This window comes from Heliangelus exortis, chromosome 1 (assembly GCF_036169615.1).
Source record: "Heliangelus exortis chromosome 1, bHelExo1.hap1, whole genome shotgun sequence".
Taxonomy (NCBI): Eukaryota; Metazoa; Chordata; class Aves; order Apodiformes; family Trochilidae; genus Heliangelus; species Heliangelus exortis.
In genome coordinates this window covers 121,523,498-121,543,316 of record NC_092422.1, presented here as the reverse complement: position 1 = coordinate 121,543,316, position 19,819 = coordinate 121,523,498, and the positions used below count along the sequence as shown (strand labels likewise).

Sequence of the window (19,819 nt, the reverse complement as noted above, 5' to 3'; positions counted from 1 at the left end):
AACTTTTATCTCTATTTTCCCGTATGAGATGGGAAGCCAAGTACCTCTTCTCAAAGCACTTGGTGCTGAAGCACTCAATGATTTCTGTTGAAACCCGAACAGAAGACTTAACACCAGCTTCTGAGCTGATGGCTTTGATGGTCCCTCTACCATTACAAGGCGAGAGCAACATGGCTTTTCACCTACACAGTCCTCTGAATGTTTTTAATAATGAACCTCTATAAGAGCTTTGGCTTTTTGACTACAGCAACAAAAATGCCCCATTGATCCCCATGCGAGTTATCTATGTGAGGAAAACATTTAGTATTTAAGGTGAAAAGCTTAAACCCTTCTGCATAGCAAAGAACAGGCAGAAAGAGATTACAGGTCATTGATCTCCAGGCCATGTCAATGGAACTGATATAGGGGAGCTTCAGTACAGATCATCTCTTCCCAGTTACCTGCAGACACTACAAAGAGAGACACATCTGCAGTAACTGTTTTAGGATGTAACATTAACTTTGCAACAACAGCTGGGGTTTCTGGCAACAAGGTGACCCAAGGTGACCCGCTGGGGAGCAAGTTATCTGATAACTGAAAAACCTACACACATTTTTGGAAGACCCTGGCTTGTCCTGATGGCTTATTTTCTCAGCTGTGCTTCCCAACAGCCACAGGGATGGTTGGCCTTGTGTAACATCCATCTCTCCTCCTCTGAGGACAACGGATGAAGTAAACAATGCAACAAAAATGTAAATAAATGTCCACCCTCTTGTGAGGGCATGACTGAAGGGGCAGGTATTTTTCATAGCCACCAGAAAGCTCAGTAACCTTTTGCAAGTATATTAGGTACATTTTCAAGCTGACTTAAGCACAATGTCACTTATTAACACTGTTCAGGATTGTGACAAGAAAAAGCTGTACCACATTCATAATTTAGAATAAAAGCAGAGCCAAGAAAGAAAGAATAACTGAAGTGACCGATTGGTCACAGGTTACTTTGGAGATGACAGCAAGGCAAACAGAGCATTTGTCTCAATGAACTTTATTTAATTCTTTATTATACACATGGGATCTGAGTCCCCAAACTTCCCATCATCAACATAATGGAGAAGCACTACCGCACAAAAGGAAGGCAGAATTTTGGAGCAGGAAGACAGGCTACATCAAGCCATTTCTCCCCATGTGGTCAGAAATTCTTCCTCCTTCACACAATATGCTTCCCAGACCAGCAGGTTTACCCCAGGAATAAGAGAGACAAAACTAGCTCTAAACACTCCCTCCTCCTTCTCTCCCCAACAAAAGAAGCTGCTCAATGCCAGTAGTGGAATGGTTAAAGACAGGGAGTACCTTAGATTTTCAGTCTCTCAACCAGCCCACTAGATTAAGAAGAGGCCTGGTTACTCCCTCTCTCCTGAAAAAAGATCCAGGAAAATCAAAGACCTAAAATGCTGAAGACTTACCTCCTTTCCTTCCCCCATCCCACAGCCTTGTTCTCTAAGCAGAGAGTAGGCAATGAACTCTGAGGAGGCTGAAGGAAAGCCAAGGAAAATCAGGAGCTACCTGAATCCCTGGGAATCTGGTGGCTACCCTGGTGCCCTCATTCATTCCCTTTGAGGTTCAGAGACCTGTTTGGAACAGTACAGAGAGGGCCTCCCTTAGGGATTCGGAAGCAACCAGGGATACAGAACACACAGGAACCGCTGTGAGGGTACACACCATTCCAGGGATGGCCCAAACCACAAACAGGGCAAGACTGCCCCCCCAGCCAAGGCCCCAAGGGCTGGGGGAGCTGGGACGAGGCCCTGGCAGGGGGAAGAGAGCTCCTGTAGCAGTACTGAGGGCTCATGTGATTTTACTTCTTCTTCCTCTCCTGGGAACAGCGAGGGCAGAACCTGGTAGAAAGAGAAGTAAAAAGCCAGCATTTAGGGCATGACATGAACCTCAATCATACAGTCTCCTTAGTTCAAACTTTTCTTTCTAAGAGGTCTTCTAAATGTGTATATACAGTACCCTTCTCTCCGACACCCCGGACCTCCCCTTTCCAAAGACCAGCGGGCCCTCCAAGTTGCTTTTTTACTCACCACTTTCCCCTTGGTTTTGTTGTCAGACCCACACAGGCAAAATGAAACCATTCAATGGAACACTGTTGGGATGGAAAGCAGTCAGTTACAGAGTAGTCTTCTTTTGAAATCATTGCTTCTGGGCTACAGGAGTTTCCCAGCATTTGACCACAAACTCCTAACCACCTAGCAGTGATCAGGGAATGAAGACTATATAATTAGCAAGGAAAACTCCCCTCTCCCTTGCTAAGTGTGGTGGCAAGAAAACAACTTGCCATTTTACAGACAACCCCGAAAAAAGAAAGAGGCACTTAACAGGTCATGGTAATTCACCCCTCAGTCCTTCCAAATACCTGAGATAAGCCCTCTTCTTCTCACTGCTTGCTGTATCAGATCCCACCCAAGCAGGACAAGACTCTCCATGCAAGATTCCCCACTCCCTTCTCCCCCATTTGCACCAAGTGCAGGCTCTTACATCTGGATTGTCGCAGCCAATCATCTCCCCATAGGAGACCTGGTGGCAGAGGCAATAAGTAGGCTCATTGGGGTCCACTGGCATATCCAGTACATCTGAAGGGTGCACATTTCCAAAGGTAACTGAAGGCATCCCATACTCTGTGCTACTGCAGGATGGGAATAAAGAGTGGGGATCAGATCCTTTGCAGGGAATTCTGGCTAGGCTTCCCCTTTTCTGATTCGTAGTGCTGCGCCTCCATCCCAAAAATGTCTTAAACACTTACGTGCGGACAAGCTTCAATTTCTTTTGGGCAGTTTTTGGTGCCTCCTCATCAGAGTTCTTCCCTTTAGAGCGAGCACGGGCAGCTTTCTTCTCTTTTTGGGCTCGGCCCTCTGGTAAAGAAGAGAAAAAGGTGTTGCTCCTGCCAGCCCTTCGGAATAGACACCTGATTGTAACCACGTCTCCAGCACTAAAATACTTTGGAATGTATATTGGCTTTGGGCCATGCACCCCATTTTAATTTTATCTAGAGGCCTTGAATATGCTCACACAAGAAGAGCCCAGGTCACCATCTTTTTACCTGTCCTTCAGATTCCAGCGTAACAGTCTTTGATCTGTACCACTCCAGTGCCTGCCTTCATCCCCACCACTTCCATAGTCACTTGGCTGCCTCCTGTATCAATCTGCAGCCCAGTGGTGGTACTCACTCTTCTTGCCCTTGCTGGAAGAACTGTCATAGTCACTCGACTCTATCTGCTTCTCCTTCAGGTCTGCTTCAAAGCGAGCGAGGTCTGTGTCCAGCCTCCGGATGTGCTTATCAACCTGCAAAAAAGGCAGTGACCAGGAGTCACCCCAGAACAGAGCCCAAGAGGACAAAGAGGAGAGGGCACGGGGCTTGCACTACGGGCTCAGAAGCAAGAGTGAGTAGGGCCTAGAAAGAGAGATCAGGGCCTTCCAGAACTGGGGGCTTCAGTACAGCCTTTCATACAGTAAACATAAAACACTTCCCTTCATACCATCTCGTAGGTCTGCATTGCCAGCTGAACCTTGTCGTCCCCAAACTCCTTGCATTTCCCATAGGCCTCCTGGATTTGCTTGAGAAGCCCCAGTTTTTCCTCCGAAGACAAAGTCCGTGCATTGCTGATATACTCCGTGGCCAACTTATCTATTTCTGACTTGAGGTCTGAAACAAGTTTAGCCATTAAGCACATAAATACAGGTACATACACACAAACTACAGCACCCTGCATTAAGAGGGATGGAAGGAGCAGAGCAGCTGTAGGCTCCCTCCCCAACCCCAAGATCCCCATGGTAAAGGCAAAGGAAAGAAAAAGCTGGTCAAGCTGCGTACTTCCTGTCCCACCAACAAAACCATCTCTAATCCTCACCTTCTGTCCTCTGATCCAGATCTCGCATGAGCTGGAAGTTTCTCTGCAGCTCAAATGGCAGGTTCTCAATACCTGCAGGGAAAGGAAGACACATAGGTAAGTCAGGTTCCTGACCAGGATGGCAAGGCAGGAACAAAGCACACCAGTAACAACACATACAGCACTACTGTGATTCCCAGTGGGTTTTCCCGGGCCACATTAGCATGTGCCCATTTGTTGCCAACTCCAAAGATGACAGACTACAAAAACATGGTATTTTAAATCCAGGAGCATAGTTCTATAGTACACAGTAGTTAAGAGAAAACTGCTGCCATACAGAAAGATCTACATTAATAAAGCAGAAAACCAAAATCTGTAATGCAGTCAGTAAATACGGTACAATGTATCCATCCAAGAACTCTAATCAGCAATGAAAAAAAAATATTCAACAGCTAGTAAATAATGCCATTTAGTTATTTCTATGGAAGGACGTCAAACTTCAGAGTTGATCAAATGCTAATTCACTGAAAAGTGAATCCATTTTAGTGCATCCATTTTACATAGAGGGTACAGGAGACACTGTTCAGAGTCAAAGCCCAAGTCTGAGAGGGGATGGGGAACAGGGAACAGCAGTCATAGAATCATAGAATTGGCTGGGTTGGAAGGGACCTCAGAGATCATCAAGTCCAACCCTTGATCCACTACCGCTGCAGTTACCAGACCATGGCACTGAGTGCCACATCCAGTCTCTTTTTAAATATCTCCAGGGATGGAAAATCCACCACTTCCCTGGGCAGCCCATTCCAATGCTTGATCACCCTCTCAGTAAAGAAATTCTTTCTAATGTCCAACCTAAACCTCCCCCGGCACAACTTGAGACCGTGCCCTCTTGTCTTGCTGTCCTAACCCCTTGTCCATGTGTTCCCTCTTCTGCCTTCTGCACGGTAATCTCAGTGTCTGCACGGTAATTACTCAGTGTAATCTCTGAGTAATCTCAGTGTGGTCTGTCCAACACCAGGAAGGATGCTATATACCGTGAATAATAAACATTTGTAGGGCTCTGAATGAGCAATATGAAGTTGATAGTCAACTAATTTTCAATGCATTGTGCTACTCATCCCCTAGGCATCACCAGATGCTCAACTGACAAAGCTGATAAAAACAATTTTCATTTTTCCATGCCTGTCTAATCAAACTGAGATCTAGTGTCACCGCATTAACCTGAAGTCCGAGCTTGACTGTTGCCACCTTCAATATCTAATAAAAAACATATCTTTACAGTAGAGACATTTCCATGAAAAGCAATCCGCTGGCAGGGAAGGTCTGTATGCAAGATGTGGGTTTTAACAAGTACTACACATGGGCCATGAAATTAATTCCTGTAAGAGGTAAAAACAATTATGGGCCTCACTGTGCTCAGATGCTGTTCCTTTAACTCATCTTTTCACAACCAGAATATAGTAAGTTACATACAGCATCCTTGTAAATAATAAAGCTATTGCTTCAATAGATGTTGCCATTTCTAATTAAATATATGAGAAATGCTTGGATAGTAGGTGTACTTAAGTACCTAGATAGATAATCACACAGGACATACACATTGCCCCCCTGCATTCAAGGACAGTTAACAGTGCAAAACTGAATTCTCAAAAAATTAGTAAGCAGCAAAATTAAGGCTACCTGCACATTCCTAAACTTGATACTTCTGCATTTGTCCAGCATGACAGACTTCAAACTACAGCTCATCTCAAAAGAAAACGGGGACACACTGCTTACAATTATCATTGCTTACAAAAGGAACTTAGGGATGAAATCCAGCTTGGGAATCTCAAGACCATGCCTTTTTCCTTCCTGCAATTCCCGGCCTCCACAACTCCAAACCTTTCAGTAGAGCAAAGGAAACATTAGCCACACTGTAGCATGCTACTTTTCATTCCTCTCCAAAGTACCCCCTGCAGAAGACAGAGGAAAACAGTTATCTGTTCTTGCACTGCACACCGAGTTTATTAATTTAGACTGAGTTTATTAATCTTGGAAGATCACAATTTCCGAATTCTGGAATTTGTAGTTAAAAGATCTCCAAATAATCTAATATCTTTTTCAATTCTAAAAATGAAAGTCTGTAAAAGCACAAGTTCTTCTGACTACAGTCAGTTTTCTCTCAGCAGGGCTAGGAGCCTTTTAGATAGAGCAAGCAACTGAGCTAGTACAAAAACCAGTAGGATGCTATTCTCCAGGCAGAACAACCCCACATGGGGTTATGGCCACATTTTGCAGCAATGTTCTTGTGGCAGGGGAAACAGGCAGGAGTTTGTTTCTGGTACAGGACCTGAAAGAGACTGTGCTCTAGTTTTTCACAGCTCTTACTTTGAAAATCTGCCACCACTACCACAAGCACATGCTCTTCAGACTTTTCTTCCCAGGGCTGCCTTCTCCTCTCACAGCCAGCACTCAGCCAGGCAAAGGTCTCCCCAGCCTCATTACCTGCCCCTGCCTCTGCCTCTGCAGAGCTCTCTGCTCCCAGCAGCTCTCAGCAGTGCAAAGAGGCCCTGGATCTGGCCAGGCACAGACACTCAGCACAGACACGACTGGAGGATCATTTACCACTCGGGCACAGAGGAGCCATGAACTTCCAGCTGCTCATTAGCTGCGCAGGTTTCCATGGTGACCAAAGAGCCAAAACTCTGTCATTTGAATTCCTTCCCTGCTAAAACTGGCAAAATAATTTCCTAAAATTCCAGCAAAAACTTCCATTCTGCAAATCTATTATTAGACCAATGTTCTGTAATCACTATGTCAATAAACTGGGAGAAGATGAAACAATTGACAGTACAGTGACTTTATAATCTGAACTGCTATAGAGATGTTTTACCTATTCAACTGAAAGTCAAAAGAAGCCAAGAACAGCACTACAAATTATCATTTGGAGAGTCTGGCAAGAACAAAAAGTATAACAAGATAAAGCTGCACCTAAACAATTTTTAACTGAGCTACAAACTGTTTGTATGGTATTAATCTCAGTTTAATCTCACTATGGGCAAGTTTTCTATAGTCTGCAGACTAACTAAAAAGTTCTTGTGTATCCTTAGGAAAAAAATTATGCTCTTCATCACAAACTACCATAGTGGTCACAACACTTGCTGTAATTTCTTTGTCTGCACTGTGATGGTTGTCAGACATCACCCTAACAGTTTCACAGAAAGAAGTCTAAGTTTAAGTTTCCATTTCCTCATTCCTACTCATTGAACACACTTTCCCTTCAGTCTTTCTAAAAACATTCATGTGGTTTATATAATTTCATTTCCTGCCAAATTTCTCCCTTTTCTTTTACAGTTAATTTGTTTTTTGTTTTTTTTTTCTTATTGCAAGATGCACCTAAACTTTTCATAACTGAATACAGTGTATTATAAAATACCCAAATAATTCTCAGATTCCAAAACGAATCACAGTAAAGAAAAAAACACCCTAAAGGCATCCTTGATCACTGGAAGGAAGTGAAAGGTAGCCACTCCGTCCCAGACAGATAACAAGTTGACAGAAAAATTAAGAGAAGTGAGGGTATCTTCCAATACAAATGGCATGGCAGCAAGAGAGGAAAAGGAGGATGGTGAAGATGTACAACGAAGGAAGTGCTGATAAGGGCAGCAGGTCGGCCCAAAGCATGAGCTGCCATGACTGCAACTGAATTCTTTTGCACAGGTCCACACAGAGCCACGTGCAGCCCCACTCATTCCTGCTGCAGTACACATATCACCACGTACAGCATCAGAGAAGGTGTCTTAAGTCAAACATTTATCTACCTTTGTCTTTCCCCAATTCTTACCCCTTCATCACCTCCATTCTTCTTTCACCTTTTATTGCCCTCTTTCCTTGTCATTCCTTCCCCCATTTGCTCTCCTGCAGGCACCCATAACCATGCTGTCTCATCCCTTTAAGAACCATGAACTCTTGCTCCCCAAGCCAGAATCCATCACCACCTTCTTTCCCTTCCACTAATTTTTTTCTTTTCAAAAACATGTGGAGTGTCCAGTCTAGACAACTGATACTTAAACTTCAGATACTTAACTCTGACATATGCACACACAGAGCAAGCCTACACAACCTGGTGTCTCTCACTAGGTTCCATTCCTCTGTAGTTCATCTTTTCACTATCCCAAACGGGTCTGTACTGTGACAATGTCCGAAGTCCTAAAAAGAGATCCATTGGAGCAAGCACCACACAAATACACAGTGACTTTCCTGAGAAATCTGTGCACCCACATGTTCAGATGCAGGTTTAAATTTATAAAAAAAAAAAAAAAAAAGGAAAAATACATTTTGAAACATAACCACAGTTGCTTTATTGAACAGTACAGATTTCAGCAAACAATTTCAACAACACATTGCTGAAGATGATTTTAAAAATCCTGTTTGGTTCTCAATATGTTGCAGCTTTTGAGGTATACTGCAGGAAAACTGGCTTACAGCAAACTTCAGGATCTTCTTTGCTTCTTCGTTAGGGGGAAGGAAGCCTTGTATATCCCTCCATCTCTCCTTTTAAAGGATATAACCCTTTTAAACTGCTGCTTCTGTGTTCTCAGCTAATTATTTATCTTCCTATGCAGTTTATTGAAATTGATGCATGAGCACAATATATACCTTTCTCTCTATTCATACATGACTCAGCCCTACTGCAATATGCACATCCTAACTTGCAACATCATCCTCACACCAGGTCTGCAAGGGGTAATAGTAATTATATTTTTCCAAACAGAGTACTCAGGTGCATGGTAGAATGACTTATCCAAAGGCACCCAGGAATTCTGTGGCCATGTCCTGTGCACTAAGCTCTGGGACACTCCACTGCACACTTGTCCACCCAGGTGCATCTACTTTGGGCTCTGTCCAAAGAAGCATTTATCAGTCAGTAACAACAGCCACAGAAACCTACTGCTTCACTAAAGAGGGGAACACTTTCTTAGGGAGGGAGGACTCTTTTTGCCTTTTTATTACCTTAGTTCAATGCTACAGCATCCACAGCTAAGATAGCAGGCAACGTTGTTAAGTCTCAGAAAAGTGATCTTTATTTTTATGTTAAAAGTCAACCTTGATTTTAGAATCTTGGAGGATTTGGAAGGTTGGCATGTCACACAGCTACAGGCATTTCCAGCCCATCCCAGATCTCCAAAGGCAGGGACCACCACCAAGGAGATCACAGGGCTGTTTGCCAAAACAGTCACATCAGATTTGCTGTTGACTTAAGTGAAGAAATGCAGAGAAAATGCAGTATGCTTTGTCTTGTTAAGCTACCTTGTATCAGCTATGATAAAAACATCAGTCAAAAAGAATCCTAAATAAACTGGCCATTAAAAATAATAAATGTATTAGCATAGTGTGGGCTGTGCCTGTAGCTTCCACACAGAAACAAATTATCCCTATGAATCACCAAATCCCCTTCTCTGCACGGATCTCTTGTAATTTTCCACAGATCATGTGTGCTTGTGATGCAATTAATCCAACGTCTCAGTAAGATGAAGGGCATCTTTCACTTGACTAAAATTACATTGGATATAAAACCAGTTTATTAAGATATTTACATATTGGAAGTATGATGTGACAAACTCTAGAGGTAAGAACAGGGAGGTATGGTTGCATGCAACACTGGGGAAGGGATAAGAGTAATGATGGCAGGTGAAGTGAGAGATAGAACTGCTGGGGAATGTGGAACACAGCCAGGACTGGGAAGGAAACAACAGCCAGCTTGAGCCAGTCCTGACATCACACCCATGCCCTTAAAATATCAATACACATCATACCCTCATTTGATGAAGTTATACAGAAGAAAATCCAGGGAGATGTAGCTATTCTGAAATAATAATCCTATTTTCCTGTGTTAGCTAATAATATCCCAGAATGAAAGAACATTCCCATGTCAGCTGGAGGAAAAAGACAATGCCTTTCAAAGGGTGTACGCTGTGACCAGAAGTTTTCCAGTACTGACAAGCCCTGAAATGGTGCAACTCTACATGCCTACTGACATGCACACATCAGGTGAGCAAAGGAAACTTGATGCCTCCCTAATCAGTATAAAAAGGGGGAAAACCACAAAAAAAAAATGACTACACAGTACCACCTTAACTTACCAGCTCAGGACTCCTCATCTAAGTCTAATGTTTCCATCATCCTCTTCACTGAGGCAGATCATCTCCTAGTATCTGCTCCTGGCACAGGTCCTGACTGGTGGCCTCCAGGCCAATGGAATGAATATCAAGCAGCCATCTGAGTGGACAGGCCAGTGACATCCTTCTGCCTCTCAAGCTCACCAAGATTACTATCCCTCTGCTGATGATACTCAAGCATTTCGATCTAATTTAGACCAAATGTTGGCATAATCCAGTTCCTCAGAAGTTTGGGGTGGGGGAAGATGGAAACATTTTTTTGTTTTGTTACCACTTCTTAACAACATTCATTAACAGACCAATCATACAGAAATTTGAACTTCCTCCCAGTCTGGCACACATTTCCCAACTGGAACAATGTGTTCTCCCACTTCAGTAAGGCAAATACAGCAACAGCCTCATCAGCCCAGGCAGGAAACAGGTGGACAGTGATGGCTGGAACCATCAGTGAAGGTGTTGCTTGATTGTTTCAGAAAGCACACCCCTAGACATGACCCTTCCATTCACTTCAGCTATCCAAGCAATGGGGCAGAAGTCCTCAGCAGCAGAGCACAGGTAGATGAGCAGAGAGGTAATTTGATAATAAATTCAGGCACCAGGCAATTGAGAAGAGGTACATGCCTTTGTTCTGTTGCCATAAAAGATTAACTGATACCCACGAGGTGGGTAAATAGGGAAGCACTCATGGTAGAAAATACATGTGGTTGCACACAGCAGTTCCCTCTACTATTAAGACTATTCCTACAGTCATGGCACATTGACATATAAACAGACACTTGTAGAAAATTATTTGGGATGTTTCCTGAATGTAACTGCTTCAATGATGCCTACTATAAAGCAGGTTTGTGATCCCCTCAAAAATTCCAAACACGAAGAAAACTCAAGTGTTTGCATCTCACCTGCTGGAAAATCTGTATTAGTCACCCTTCATTTCTCCCCCTCAAAGCCTCCACTATAGTATTTCTGACCCATTATGAGAACAAATACTGAGCCAAGCACAGTAACTTTGAGAAAACACAAACATCTCTAACAAGAGTTCATGCACATTCAGTCTTCTTATCACAAAACAGTTTTATTCCTTTTCTTCCTCCATTCATTTCTACAGATCTAAATCTTTGCACCTATAGATTTTTCCCCTACTGAAGTTGCACTACTTTCTTGTCATGAGGGAAAGCACTGTGGTACCTTGCTTTTTCCCCCTCAGAAGCAGGCACAAAATGGATTAGAGACCAGACAGAGGACAGTATTTGAAGAAATGGAAATCTAAAGTTCAGCCACCGAAGAGAACTGAGGAAACAGCCATACACAAATTAAAACAGGAGAACTGTAATGAGAAACATTCTTCTTTCCCTGAATCCTTTGGCTCAGAATGGTAATTGAAGGAAGGATTCAGTAGGATGAAGGTAGGTGATCAGAGCAGACAAGATAAGGAGTTCCTCAGTCTCTTTACACAGCACAGAAAGAATGCATATATTTTTGTGCTGCATAAACGTCTGCTAGGGGCATAACACATTTCAGACAGATATCCTTTGCAATTAGTAGCTTAAAGCAGAGGCAAGGGTACATCTAATCCTAGTTCTACACCCAGTTTCAAATTACAGCAAGAACTTGAAAGCTATTGAGATACCAGACCTAAGAACTTGCCAGGCATCTTTTACTAACAGAATCGTTGTCAACTTGGCTATTCCACAGAAGTCTCCCGAAAAAGAATCTTAGCTGTCCAACTCAATTTATGAACTGAAACAACTGAGGCTGTATGCACAGCTTTCCCAGACTGATCGTGCATTTTAACATTTAAATTTTTGCCTAATTTTAACCACATGAGATTTTTGTATGAGCATTTCTCATTCCCAGTGACTGAACAGTGATTCTAAGTTTTATGTAATTCTCTTTGCCCAATACAAAGTCACACATACACTACCCAGACCTCGGCTGGAAAATTGCCTTGGTAATCAGCTTTTCAAGGTGTTCATTACTGTGACTATAGAACACTTTTTCACAATGCTGCTGTGGAGTAGCCCACTTCCCTTACTGACAAAATGAAGGTCAAGGGATTTACTGCGACAAATAGACCAAAGCCAAGAAGGGCAGCTAATTACTAACACATCTCTTGAAACGTCTAAAGGTATTTCAGAATTATCTGTTAAAGAAGACTTCAACTGCAGCAATGAGCACTCTGCATACTTTGTCCTGTGACTACAAGTTTTCATTCCCAGCTTGAGGGAAGCACAATCTGTGCAAGGAGAAGCTGTAAAAAGCACGATGCCCAAAACAAACAGAAATATCAGTCTCACTTTGTCAGTGGTAATTATCTGCCTCAAAGACAAGGCCACATTTTATCTTCCTCGAGTCTGCACTTAATTCATTATACACCTTTCTTCAAGGATTTGAAGAGGTCCTACAAAGAACTGCCTTCTTTCATCACACACTCCTCATTCATTCCTTGAGCAGATGCAGCCAGTAAACCATATGAAAGAGAAACTCTGTGGGAGGAAAAAGCCAATTCAATTGAAAATGGTGTCTACATTAGCACTATTAATACTGAAATAATTTAATTCCAAGATGTAAATATTAGATATTTTTAAGAGCTGACAAAACATTCTTAACTATTTATTTGCACCAGTTCTTAGGGAGCTTTGGAAACTTAGTGAAAATACAGATAAAGTGTTAAAATAAACTTGCTTGACTGGACTTTTTTTGATAAGAACGTATGTTTCATTAGTGAAAATAATATTTTAAGGTGATTAAACCACTACTTGCATCAAATACTCAATGCAGTATCAGAAATTATCTTGCATAACAAGGTAGAGTATGAAAAATAAACCCCCAAACAAACCAACAAATATAAGATATATTAAAAGTACTTCAAATAGCTACGTAAGATTTTAGAATGCATTACAGAGAATTACTAGCTGTGGCTGCACCACTCATGCAAATATTTCCTGAAAAACTACAAGGAAGCAGTTTTTGATCCAATACAAGAAAAGTCACTTGGGAGTGAGATACAGACTGAAGAATAATTGGTGGGACAGACCACTGAGACAGCAAGAGGCAGCCTGGCTGCCAACAGATACTATCAAGTCCTCGAGAGGGCAATAATATGTAGGAAGGACCAATGTAGGTCCTTAATTAAAACTCGTATTATATGCTTTTCTGAAAGAACCTCTACATGAAGCACAGACTTGTTAGCTACCAAAGGGAAGTAAAACTGCATATGATATACAGGATACCAAATAAAATTGAAAAAGGCCTTTACATGATCTAGGAATATGCAAAAAAGGCTAAATCATTAGAGTGAGGATTGCTTTGTTCTTCCCAATATCTTTGTAGACAGATTTTTAAAGGTACTTTTAGACTGTGCATATTACTGTTTTTTTTAAGGAAGGCACCTTAAAAATGACAGTCTACACCACCATATTTGTATTTACTTTAAACAAGATGAGAATCTCTAATTCAGTGGCAAGACCATGCATCACAGCTGAGATAGACAGTAAGAGGTTGTAATTTCCTCTGCAAACTTTCACCAGAGAGGAACAGAGAAAATTCCAGGGAGTTAATAAATTTTAGCTGATAGTGTTGAGATTCAGAAGGGTTTGTCTTTGGAGGGAGCACTCTTAAACCACCAAACTCATCTACAGATTCCTTTCTCTCCAACTTGGCAGCTACCATACCTCTCCACATTCAGTGCTGCATCTTTCTCATCCCTACCTACCACGTGCAAATTCCAGCCTTTCACTCCTTCATCTTCACTCTGTAGCACCTGGCCAAAACGCACTTGTGCTCTCCCAGAAGGAAAATTAACATCCATCCTCTCCACCCACTTACTCCTTGTCCACCTGCTTTCTTCTCCTCTTCTCTAGCTCTCTGTCATCCCAACTCCTGGCCACCTTTGCTCAGGAGTCTCAGCCAACTGCAGTCGTCCACAAGAGAATGAGAAGAGCAGAAAATCTTTTCACTTTAGTTTATTATGGTTCTTGAACTTTCTGAATTCACCCTGCTTCTACATTTCAAGTGCTGACACCCGATTAGAACGAAAACATGAAAAGAGCACTCATCAAAGAACAGGCTTCTAAACCTTAATTCATTGGTAAATTCCTTTAAAAAAAAGCAACCAAAACCAACCAACCAAAAAACACAGTCTCCTCTGCATAGCCTACTATTTTAAGAACACAGATGTAAAACACGCGTTGGAAGTTTTATGTCCCTACGGGCTGAGTTTGACAAAGTCAGAAACACTTTAAAGCAGGGCGATATCTTAAGCAGAGCTCAAATAGCGTTACCAGACCTATTTACAGAGCATTTACGGAGCACCTCCTGGATCGCCAAAGCAGGACTGCACTTGCCAAACGGCAGCGAAGGGAAGGTATTAAAACCGCACCCCTACAGCCACAAAAGTCATCTTCGGCTTGGTTTCCAGTTTACCCTGGGAAGGCCGCCGACAGCCGAGCTCCTTCCAGCGGGGCCATACCAAGCTCCCGCCGCCAGGTGCGCTGACGGACGGACCGCCCGCCGCGGGGATGGGCTCCCGCAGGAGCCCCAGCCGAGCCCTGGCCCACAACGGAGGGGTGGCTCCGGGCGGGCCGCCGCCGCCGCCGCCGTTTCTAAGCGGCCCCAAGACGCCCCTGCGGGTCGGGCAGCGGGCAGGGCCTCTCCGCCCGGCCACAGGGCCGGAGGGCGGCGGTGCCCTCAGGGCCGGGCCCCGAGCAAGCAGGCAGGGCTGTCTCCCGAGAAGCTCAGAACAGGCCGCGGCCCCCCAAACCGCTGAGCCCCGGAACGAGGCTCCCGCGGGGCCCCGCCCCGCCCCGAGGTCCGTCCGTCCGTGCCCCTGCGGCCTCCCGCCCGGGCGGCCCCCGGCCCCGCCCACGGCGGCTCTTACTATCCAGGTAGTGCTCCAGGTACATCCCCGCCGCCATCTTGGGCCCCGCACACACGGGCGCTTCCGCCGGGATGCAGACGCCGGCTCCCGCCGCCCGGAAACAGCGCTGCCCGCCCGCCGACACCGCTTCCGCCCGCCCTGCCCGCACCTTCTGCTCCCGACGCCATTTTGGGCTCTGTCCCGGGATACCCGGGGCGGCCTCATCCGCCGCCCTTTCCCGCCCCCGGGGACGGGGCAGCGAGGTGGATGCTGCTTCGCTCGCTCTCTCTGTCTCAGGGCTCCCCCGCGGCTCCTTCGGCAGCGCCGGCCCTACAGCGCCGCCGGGGGTGACGGGTCAGCCCGGGCCGCTCTGCTGCTGATTGCCGGGAGCAGCTGCGGGCCCGGCCGCGGAGAGACGGCGGGCCAGGGCCGGCACTGCCTTCATGCAGCTCCCTTGAGGTGCTGGAGTGGAAGGAAATACCTTCTGCCTTCATCTCCGCGCTAAAAGAAATGGGGCTCGTCTTTTGGGAGCTACGGAAGGTTCTCCCCCGGCTTCAGATAATTTTTCAGTAGCCTGTGTGGTCATTCTGGGGAGGAAGAACTGTTGGTTTGTTATGGCACTTTGAAGGTTTACCTTCACCCGAGAACTGGACAGCGAGAAGTAGCTGTTGCTGTGTTACAGGGACCGTCTTTGTCATAAAATGATTGTGGTACAAACTTAATGCACCTAACAAATGAGAAAGTAAGGAAATTAAGTTAATCATGTGACCCTGGCTTTCTTTTCCCCATTTTGCCAGAGACACCTTTCGTCACCATGTATCACGAGTCACTTCTAGGTTAGACCATGACTTGCTACAGAGCTCAGGAACCCTTCCCCAGACTGTCCTTTTGGTAGTGATTGCCCCTGATGCGGTACGGTACTGTGCTACGTCAAAAGAATGAAGTCACATGCGATCATGAAGGAGCTGAGACAAAATTATCTTGCTTCTTCTGGTCTTTAGAACCTGTAATATTCAGGATTGTTGTTTCAAGAGGTCAGCATTAACTTAGGACAAACTGGGTTTGTTTGGCAAATGTGCTTCATTGCCTTCTGTCCTGCCCACTCACCTGAATAATTTTTTTTTTTTCCTGATAGAGTGTATAATGAGACAAGTCCTTGCTCAGGACTTCTTCCTGCTAGATTCTGGCCATGAGGAGAAGTGACCAGTCTTGTTCCTTCTCTTTCCCCCTAAAGATCTTCCAAGGCACCGTGCCTTTATTTATATTGATGTACTAGGAACAAGTCTTGCAGCAGCCTGCAATGCAAGACTGAGAGGCTGTTACAAAAAGCATCGCATCTGTTTGAACAATCAACTGTCTTGATGTTACACTATTCGGTTAATTCAGAGATCCGCTGAGTGGAGTCTTTTCCAGACCCATTCCTAAAGTAATTTAAGTTACTTATGACATATTCTTAATTATTCAAAATGTATTTCATATTCTTTTCCATTCCCACATGAAGCAGCTGGCTTCAGTTAGCTGAACATTATTATTAAGTCTCACTTTCTTAAAGTACTTCAAAATCCTTGTATAAATTGCCTTACATTCTTAATTAAGGACAAGGACATGCCTATTATAAATATAAAAATATATATCTGCTTCTTATAACCTGTCACAGTACTGTACAAGAAAGCCCCAAATGCATCTTGCTTGGAGCTGTTAGGAAACAGTCATTCTTAGACATTGGCAATTTGACTGAGAGACCACCTGATGATCCCATCTTACCTTCCAAGCCAAGGCCAGGGAGATGTCAAAATGTTAGACCACTTCAATGTAAAGACAAGCTCCCTTTGGGATTGTTGGCAATGCTGATACAAAAGACAGGGAAGAGACAGCTGCCTAGAATCTAAAATGGTAAACTTCAGAAAAATGTACAAATTTATCTTTAACTTCATTAACTGCCCTGGTGCAGTTGGAAAACAAATGAGAGGCAGTTTTGTGTACCTGCGTGGTCTCATGGCAGACAATCTTCCAACACAGCAGAAACTAGTTCCTGAGGTATGAAAACAGAAAAGTTAAAGTCTGTTTTGCTTTCTTTAGAAAGCCAAGACACCGAGGTTCATGGGGAAGTGCATTGCTCAGGGTTCCAGAAGCATCCTCACCCACAGAGGGAGCGTTACCACGGTACTAATTTGGTGAGAGGTGTGATATGCTTTAGAGTAACCACTTCTGCAAGTCAAAGTCCTAGCATGGGCACAGAGGTTTTCACAGGAAGATGCTTTCTGAACTGGAATAAACTGTAGAAATACATGTCTATTAAATGACTATCCCCGACCCAGCCTCATACCTTGATATGCAGTAACTAATGTAGTAACAAAGACCCATATGCTGACCCCAATGGTTAAACACACACCACCCTCCCAATCTCAGACTTTGCTACTTCAGTTGCATCCTATTGCTAAAACTAGTAAATATCCCTTCTTTAGATGAAGGACCTGACTGATGAGTGGGTTTACTGCCCAAAAGGCCTAGATGTCTCATAAAGGGAAGCTAAACAGCCTACTGAAGTAGTCTAGAGTAGTGGTTCTCAGCCTTTATTAATCTACAGAGGTCAAGAGTATTCTCCCCTGGAAATGTAAACATCTGCACACCAAATTTAAGCCTACATCTTTTCTGTTTCCTTACAGATCTCTTAAATGCTGTCTAAGGATGACAAGGTGAAGGCCAATGCTTGAGAGGGTGCCTTAGGCACACCCTAGCAGGAGGCTTACAACTTCTCAGTCTTGGTTGGTTCCCTTTTTTTCTGTAGAGGTACACATTCATCTCATCCCACTCTTTCCCATTCTCAGTTCAGAGATCCCTGCTCTGCATTTCCTTCTCCTCAGGAAGGACTCAGTGTACCCACACTTCATTCTCAAAAGCACCAAACAAACGATCTGCAGCACTTGCCCCCAAGGTGGTTAATCAGTTTTACAAATGAAAGAGGATGCCAAAGGCCCCAGATTATAGCTATATTGGCATTCCAAAAACATAACCTAATTCAGCAGCAAAACTAGGCATACACTCTAGTTCTTTGGTGTCATGATTTCTTTTCTTGATTTTTTTTTCCATTCATTACACAGACACTACATGAAACGGAAATGTTTGTTGGACCAAGTTACTACATCTCTCTAGTACTTTGGTGTTCTACTATACAGAAACAAGAAACCATGCACACAAATTTTATCTGTTGTACCTGAAATGACGATTGAACAGGTACCTATCTTGTAGCTAAGGAAATGTACAGAGCAGTTTCATTCCACGTTCTGAAACTGCACTAGGAAACCTGGGCAGCTTTTGGGTACGTTACCTGCAAAATATTAGAAGAAAATCCTAAACATGATATATATCCTTTAGTTGATATAAAGATGATAAAATAAACAATAAACATATAGAAGACAGGCAGAATCTCGTAATTATATTCTATATTAAGAAGAAACCTGGATGATTGTAGACAAATGAAATATTACCTATTGACAATGAGATTTAGGAAGATGTTTAGTTCTACCCATTGAACATCCTTGGTGTTGCATAGCTAGAAACTCACGATCAATAATTCTAAAAGAATTATCTGGCAAGCAGATGGAAACAATGGGCTTTCTTTTCCAAACAACTTTGGAGCTCTGAATGTATTCCAGAAGACCAGTAAATAACTTAAAGTGTGTTTGAGAAGTAACTGGGATCATCTAGGTTGCTGTAAAGCCAGCTAAACTAATGCTAATTTGGCAAAATCATAGTGTAATTGATAAGGGGTGCACTTGGGTAAGAAAAGAAACACAATTCTATTTGTTTTAACCTAAAAGAAAAAGATCTCATTAAAAGAACGACATATCCTTTTATGGCAATACAAGTTTGGTGGCTCAAGATAACTGTCTAGGCCTAATGCAGAGACTTATAACTGAACCCTACACAGCCTGCTCATTCATGAAGCAAAAAGAAAAGCAACAGATAGGAAGAGTCAACAATGGAGCCAAAACTTAGTGTGAGACACCTAAACAAGCTTAATTTAATTTAGCTCTTTGGAAAGAGGAATACAGCGACTTGATCACAGGCTGTAATTTATTACAAAAGGAGAAAGACTTATAGCAGAAAACTTTAATGTACTGAACAAAGGCATAACAAGACCCTATGGATCTAAAAAAAAGTAGTAAAAGAGAATGGAAGTTTTAATGGCAGTGATAACAGACAACAACAACAAAAATCTAATAAGGGCCATGGCTGATTAAAGCCATGAGGCTTTAATTTAAAGAAATCACAGAAATCACAGTGTTAGGGGTTGGAAGGGTCCCCGAGAGATCATCGAGTCCAACCCCCCTGCCAGATCAGGCAAGTCTTAAATCTTTCTTGAAGATTTAACTGAATTATAGACAAGCAATACTATCATTAGTCACAGCTGAGATTCAGTTACTGTTTGTGGGTGAATTTTCCAAATTATTTCTAGCCTACATGCTATTTCCCTTTAAAGCAATGATAATTTGCAAAATCCAGCTAAGAACAGACAATTGATTCACTAAAGGACAAAAAGAGAAAGTGCTACCACCTTCCAGCAAAGAAACAAGATGCAACTTAACACAGAACTCCAGGGTCACTGTCAAGTCTTCTTGGGTACAGACATACAGAAACAAATGGGCTGGCATCACAAAGTAAAATGTGGGGTCAAAGAGTTCAAGGGAACCGAAGAGGAAAGGAAAGACCATGGGATCTTGTTAGAGAAAGTTCCTCCTGTGTAAGTAGGAGTTAAATAATTGAACCGGCGTTGGCTTGAATGCACAAAGCTGAAAAGCTGCAGACTGTGGAAACCTGAGGCTTCATCATCTCAGCAAGGAAGAATCTTGTATATTTGTTACACATTTTGCATCCCACAGGTAGCAACTGTATTTTTTATACTACCTGAAGCATCCTGAATATGTTAACCAGCCTCA

At 43.3% G+C, this 19,819-nt stretch overlaps 1 protein-coding gene across 3 annotated transcripts; it reads right to left on the bottom strand.

Annotated features, from left to right (window-relative positions):
- Positions 1–1,008: 1,008 nt before the first annotated feature.
- ING4 (inhibitor of growth family member 4) lies at positions 1,009–15,033 on the bottom strand. Of its 3 annotated transcripts, XR_011729812.1 has the most exons (9): positions 14,901–15,033; positions 3,888–3,959; positions 3,516–3,682; positions 3,207–3,321; positions 2,783–2,891; positions 2,518–2,665; positions 2,064–2,125; positions 1,699–1,874; positions 1,009–1,607 (listed from the first exon to the last, which is right to left on the bottom strand). XR_011729812.1 is itself a non-coding variant. In XM_071763852.1 (8 exons), exons 1-8 carry the CDS (start codon positions 14,935–14,937, stop codon positions 1,835–1,837), a joined length of 750 nt encoding a protein of 249 aa, XP_071619953.1. In that variant the 5' UTR covers positions 14,938–15,033; the 3' UTR covers positions 1,009–1,834. The 3 variants fall into 3 exon arrangements, 2 of the variants coding, with proteins under 2 accessions (XP_071619953.1, XP_071619965.1); XM_071763852.1 differs by having other exon boundaries at positions 1,009–1,874; XM_071763864.1 differs by lacking the exon at positions 14,901–15,033 and adding an exon at positions 14,447–14,820 and having other exon boundaries at positions 1,009–1,874.
- Between the last annotated feature and the right edge of the window lie 4,786 nt (positions 15,034–19,819).

Coding starts and splice junctions, on each gene's coding strand:
- ING4 (XM_071763852.1), bottom strand. CDS start 14,937: ATGGCGGCGGGGATGTACCTGGAGCACTACCTGGATA. Junction 2,892..3,206: donor TTCCAGCAAGGGCAAGAAGA/GTGAGTACCACC, acceptor CTTCTTTACCAG/AGGGCCGAGCCCAAAAAGAG. Junction 2,126..2,517: donor TTGGCTGCGACAATCCAGAT/GTAAGAGCCTGC, acceptor CCATCCCAACAG/TGTTCCATTGAATGGTTTCA.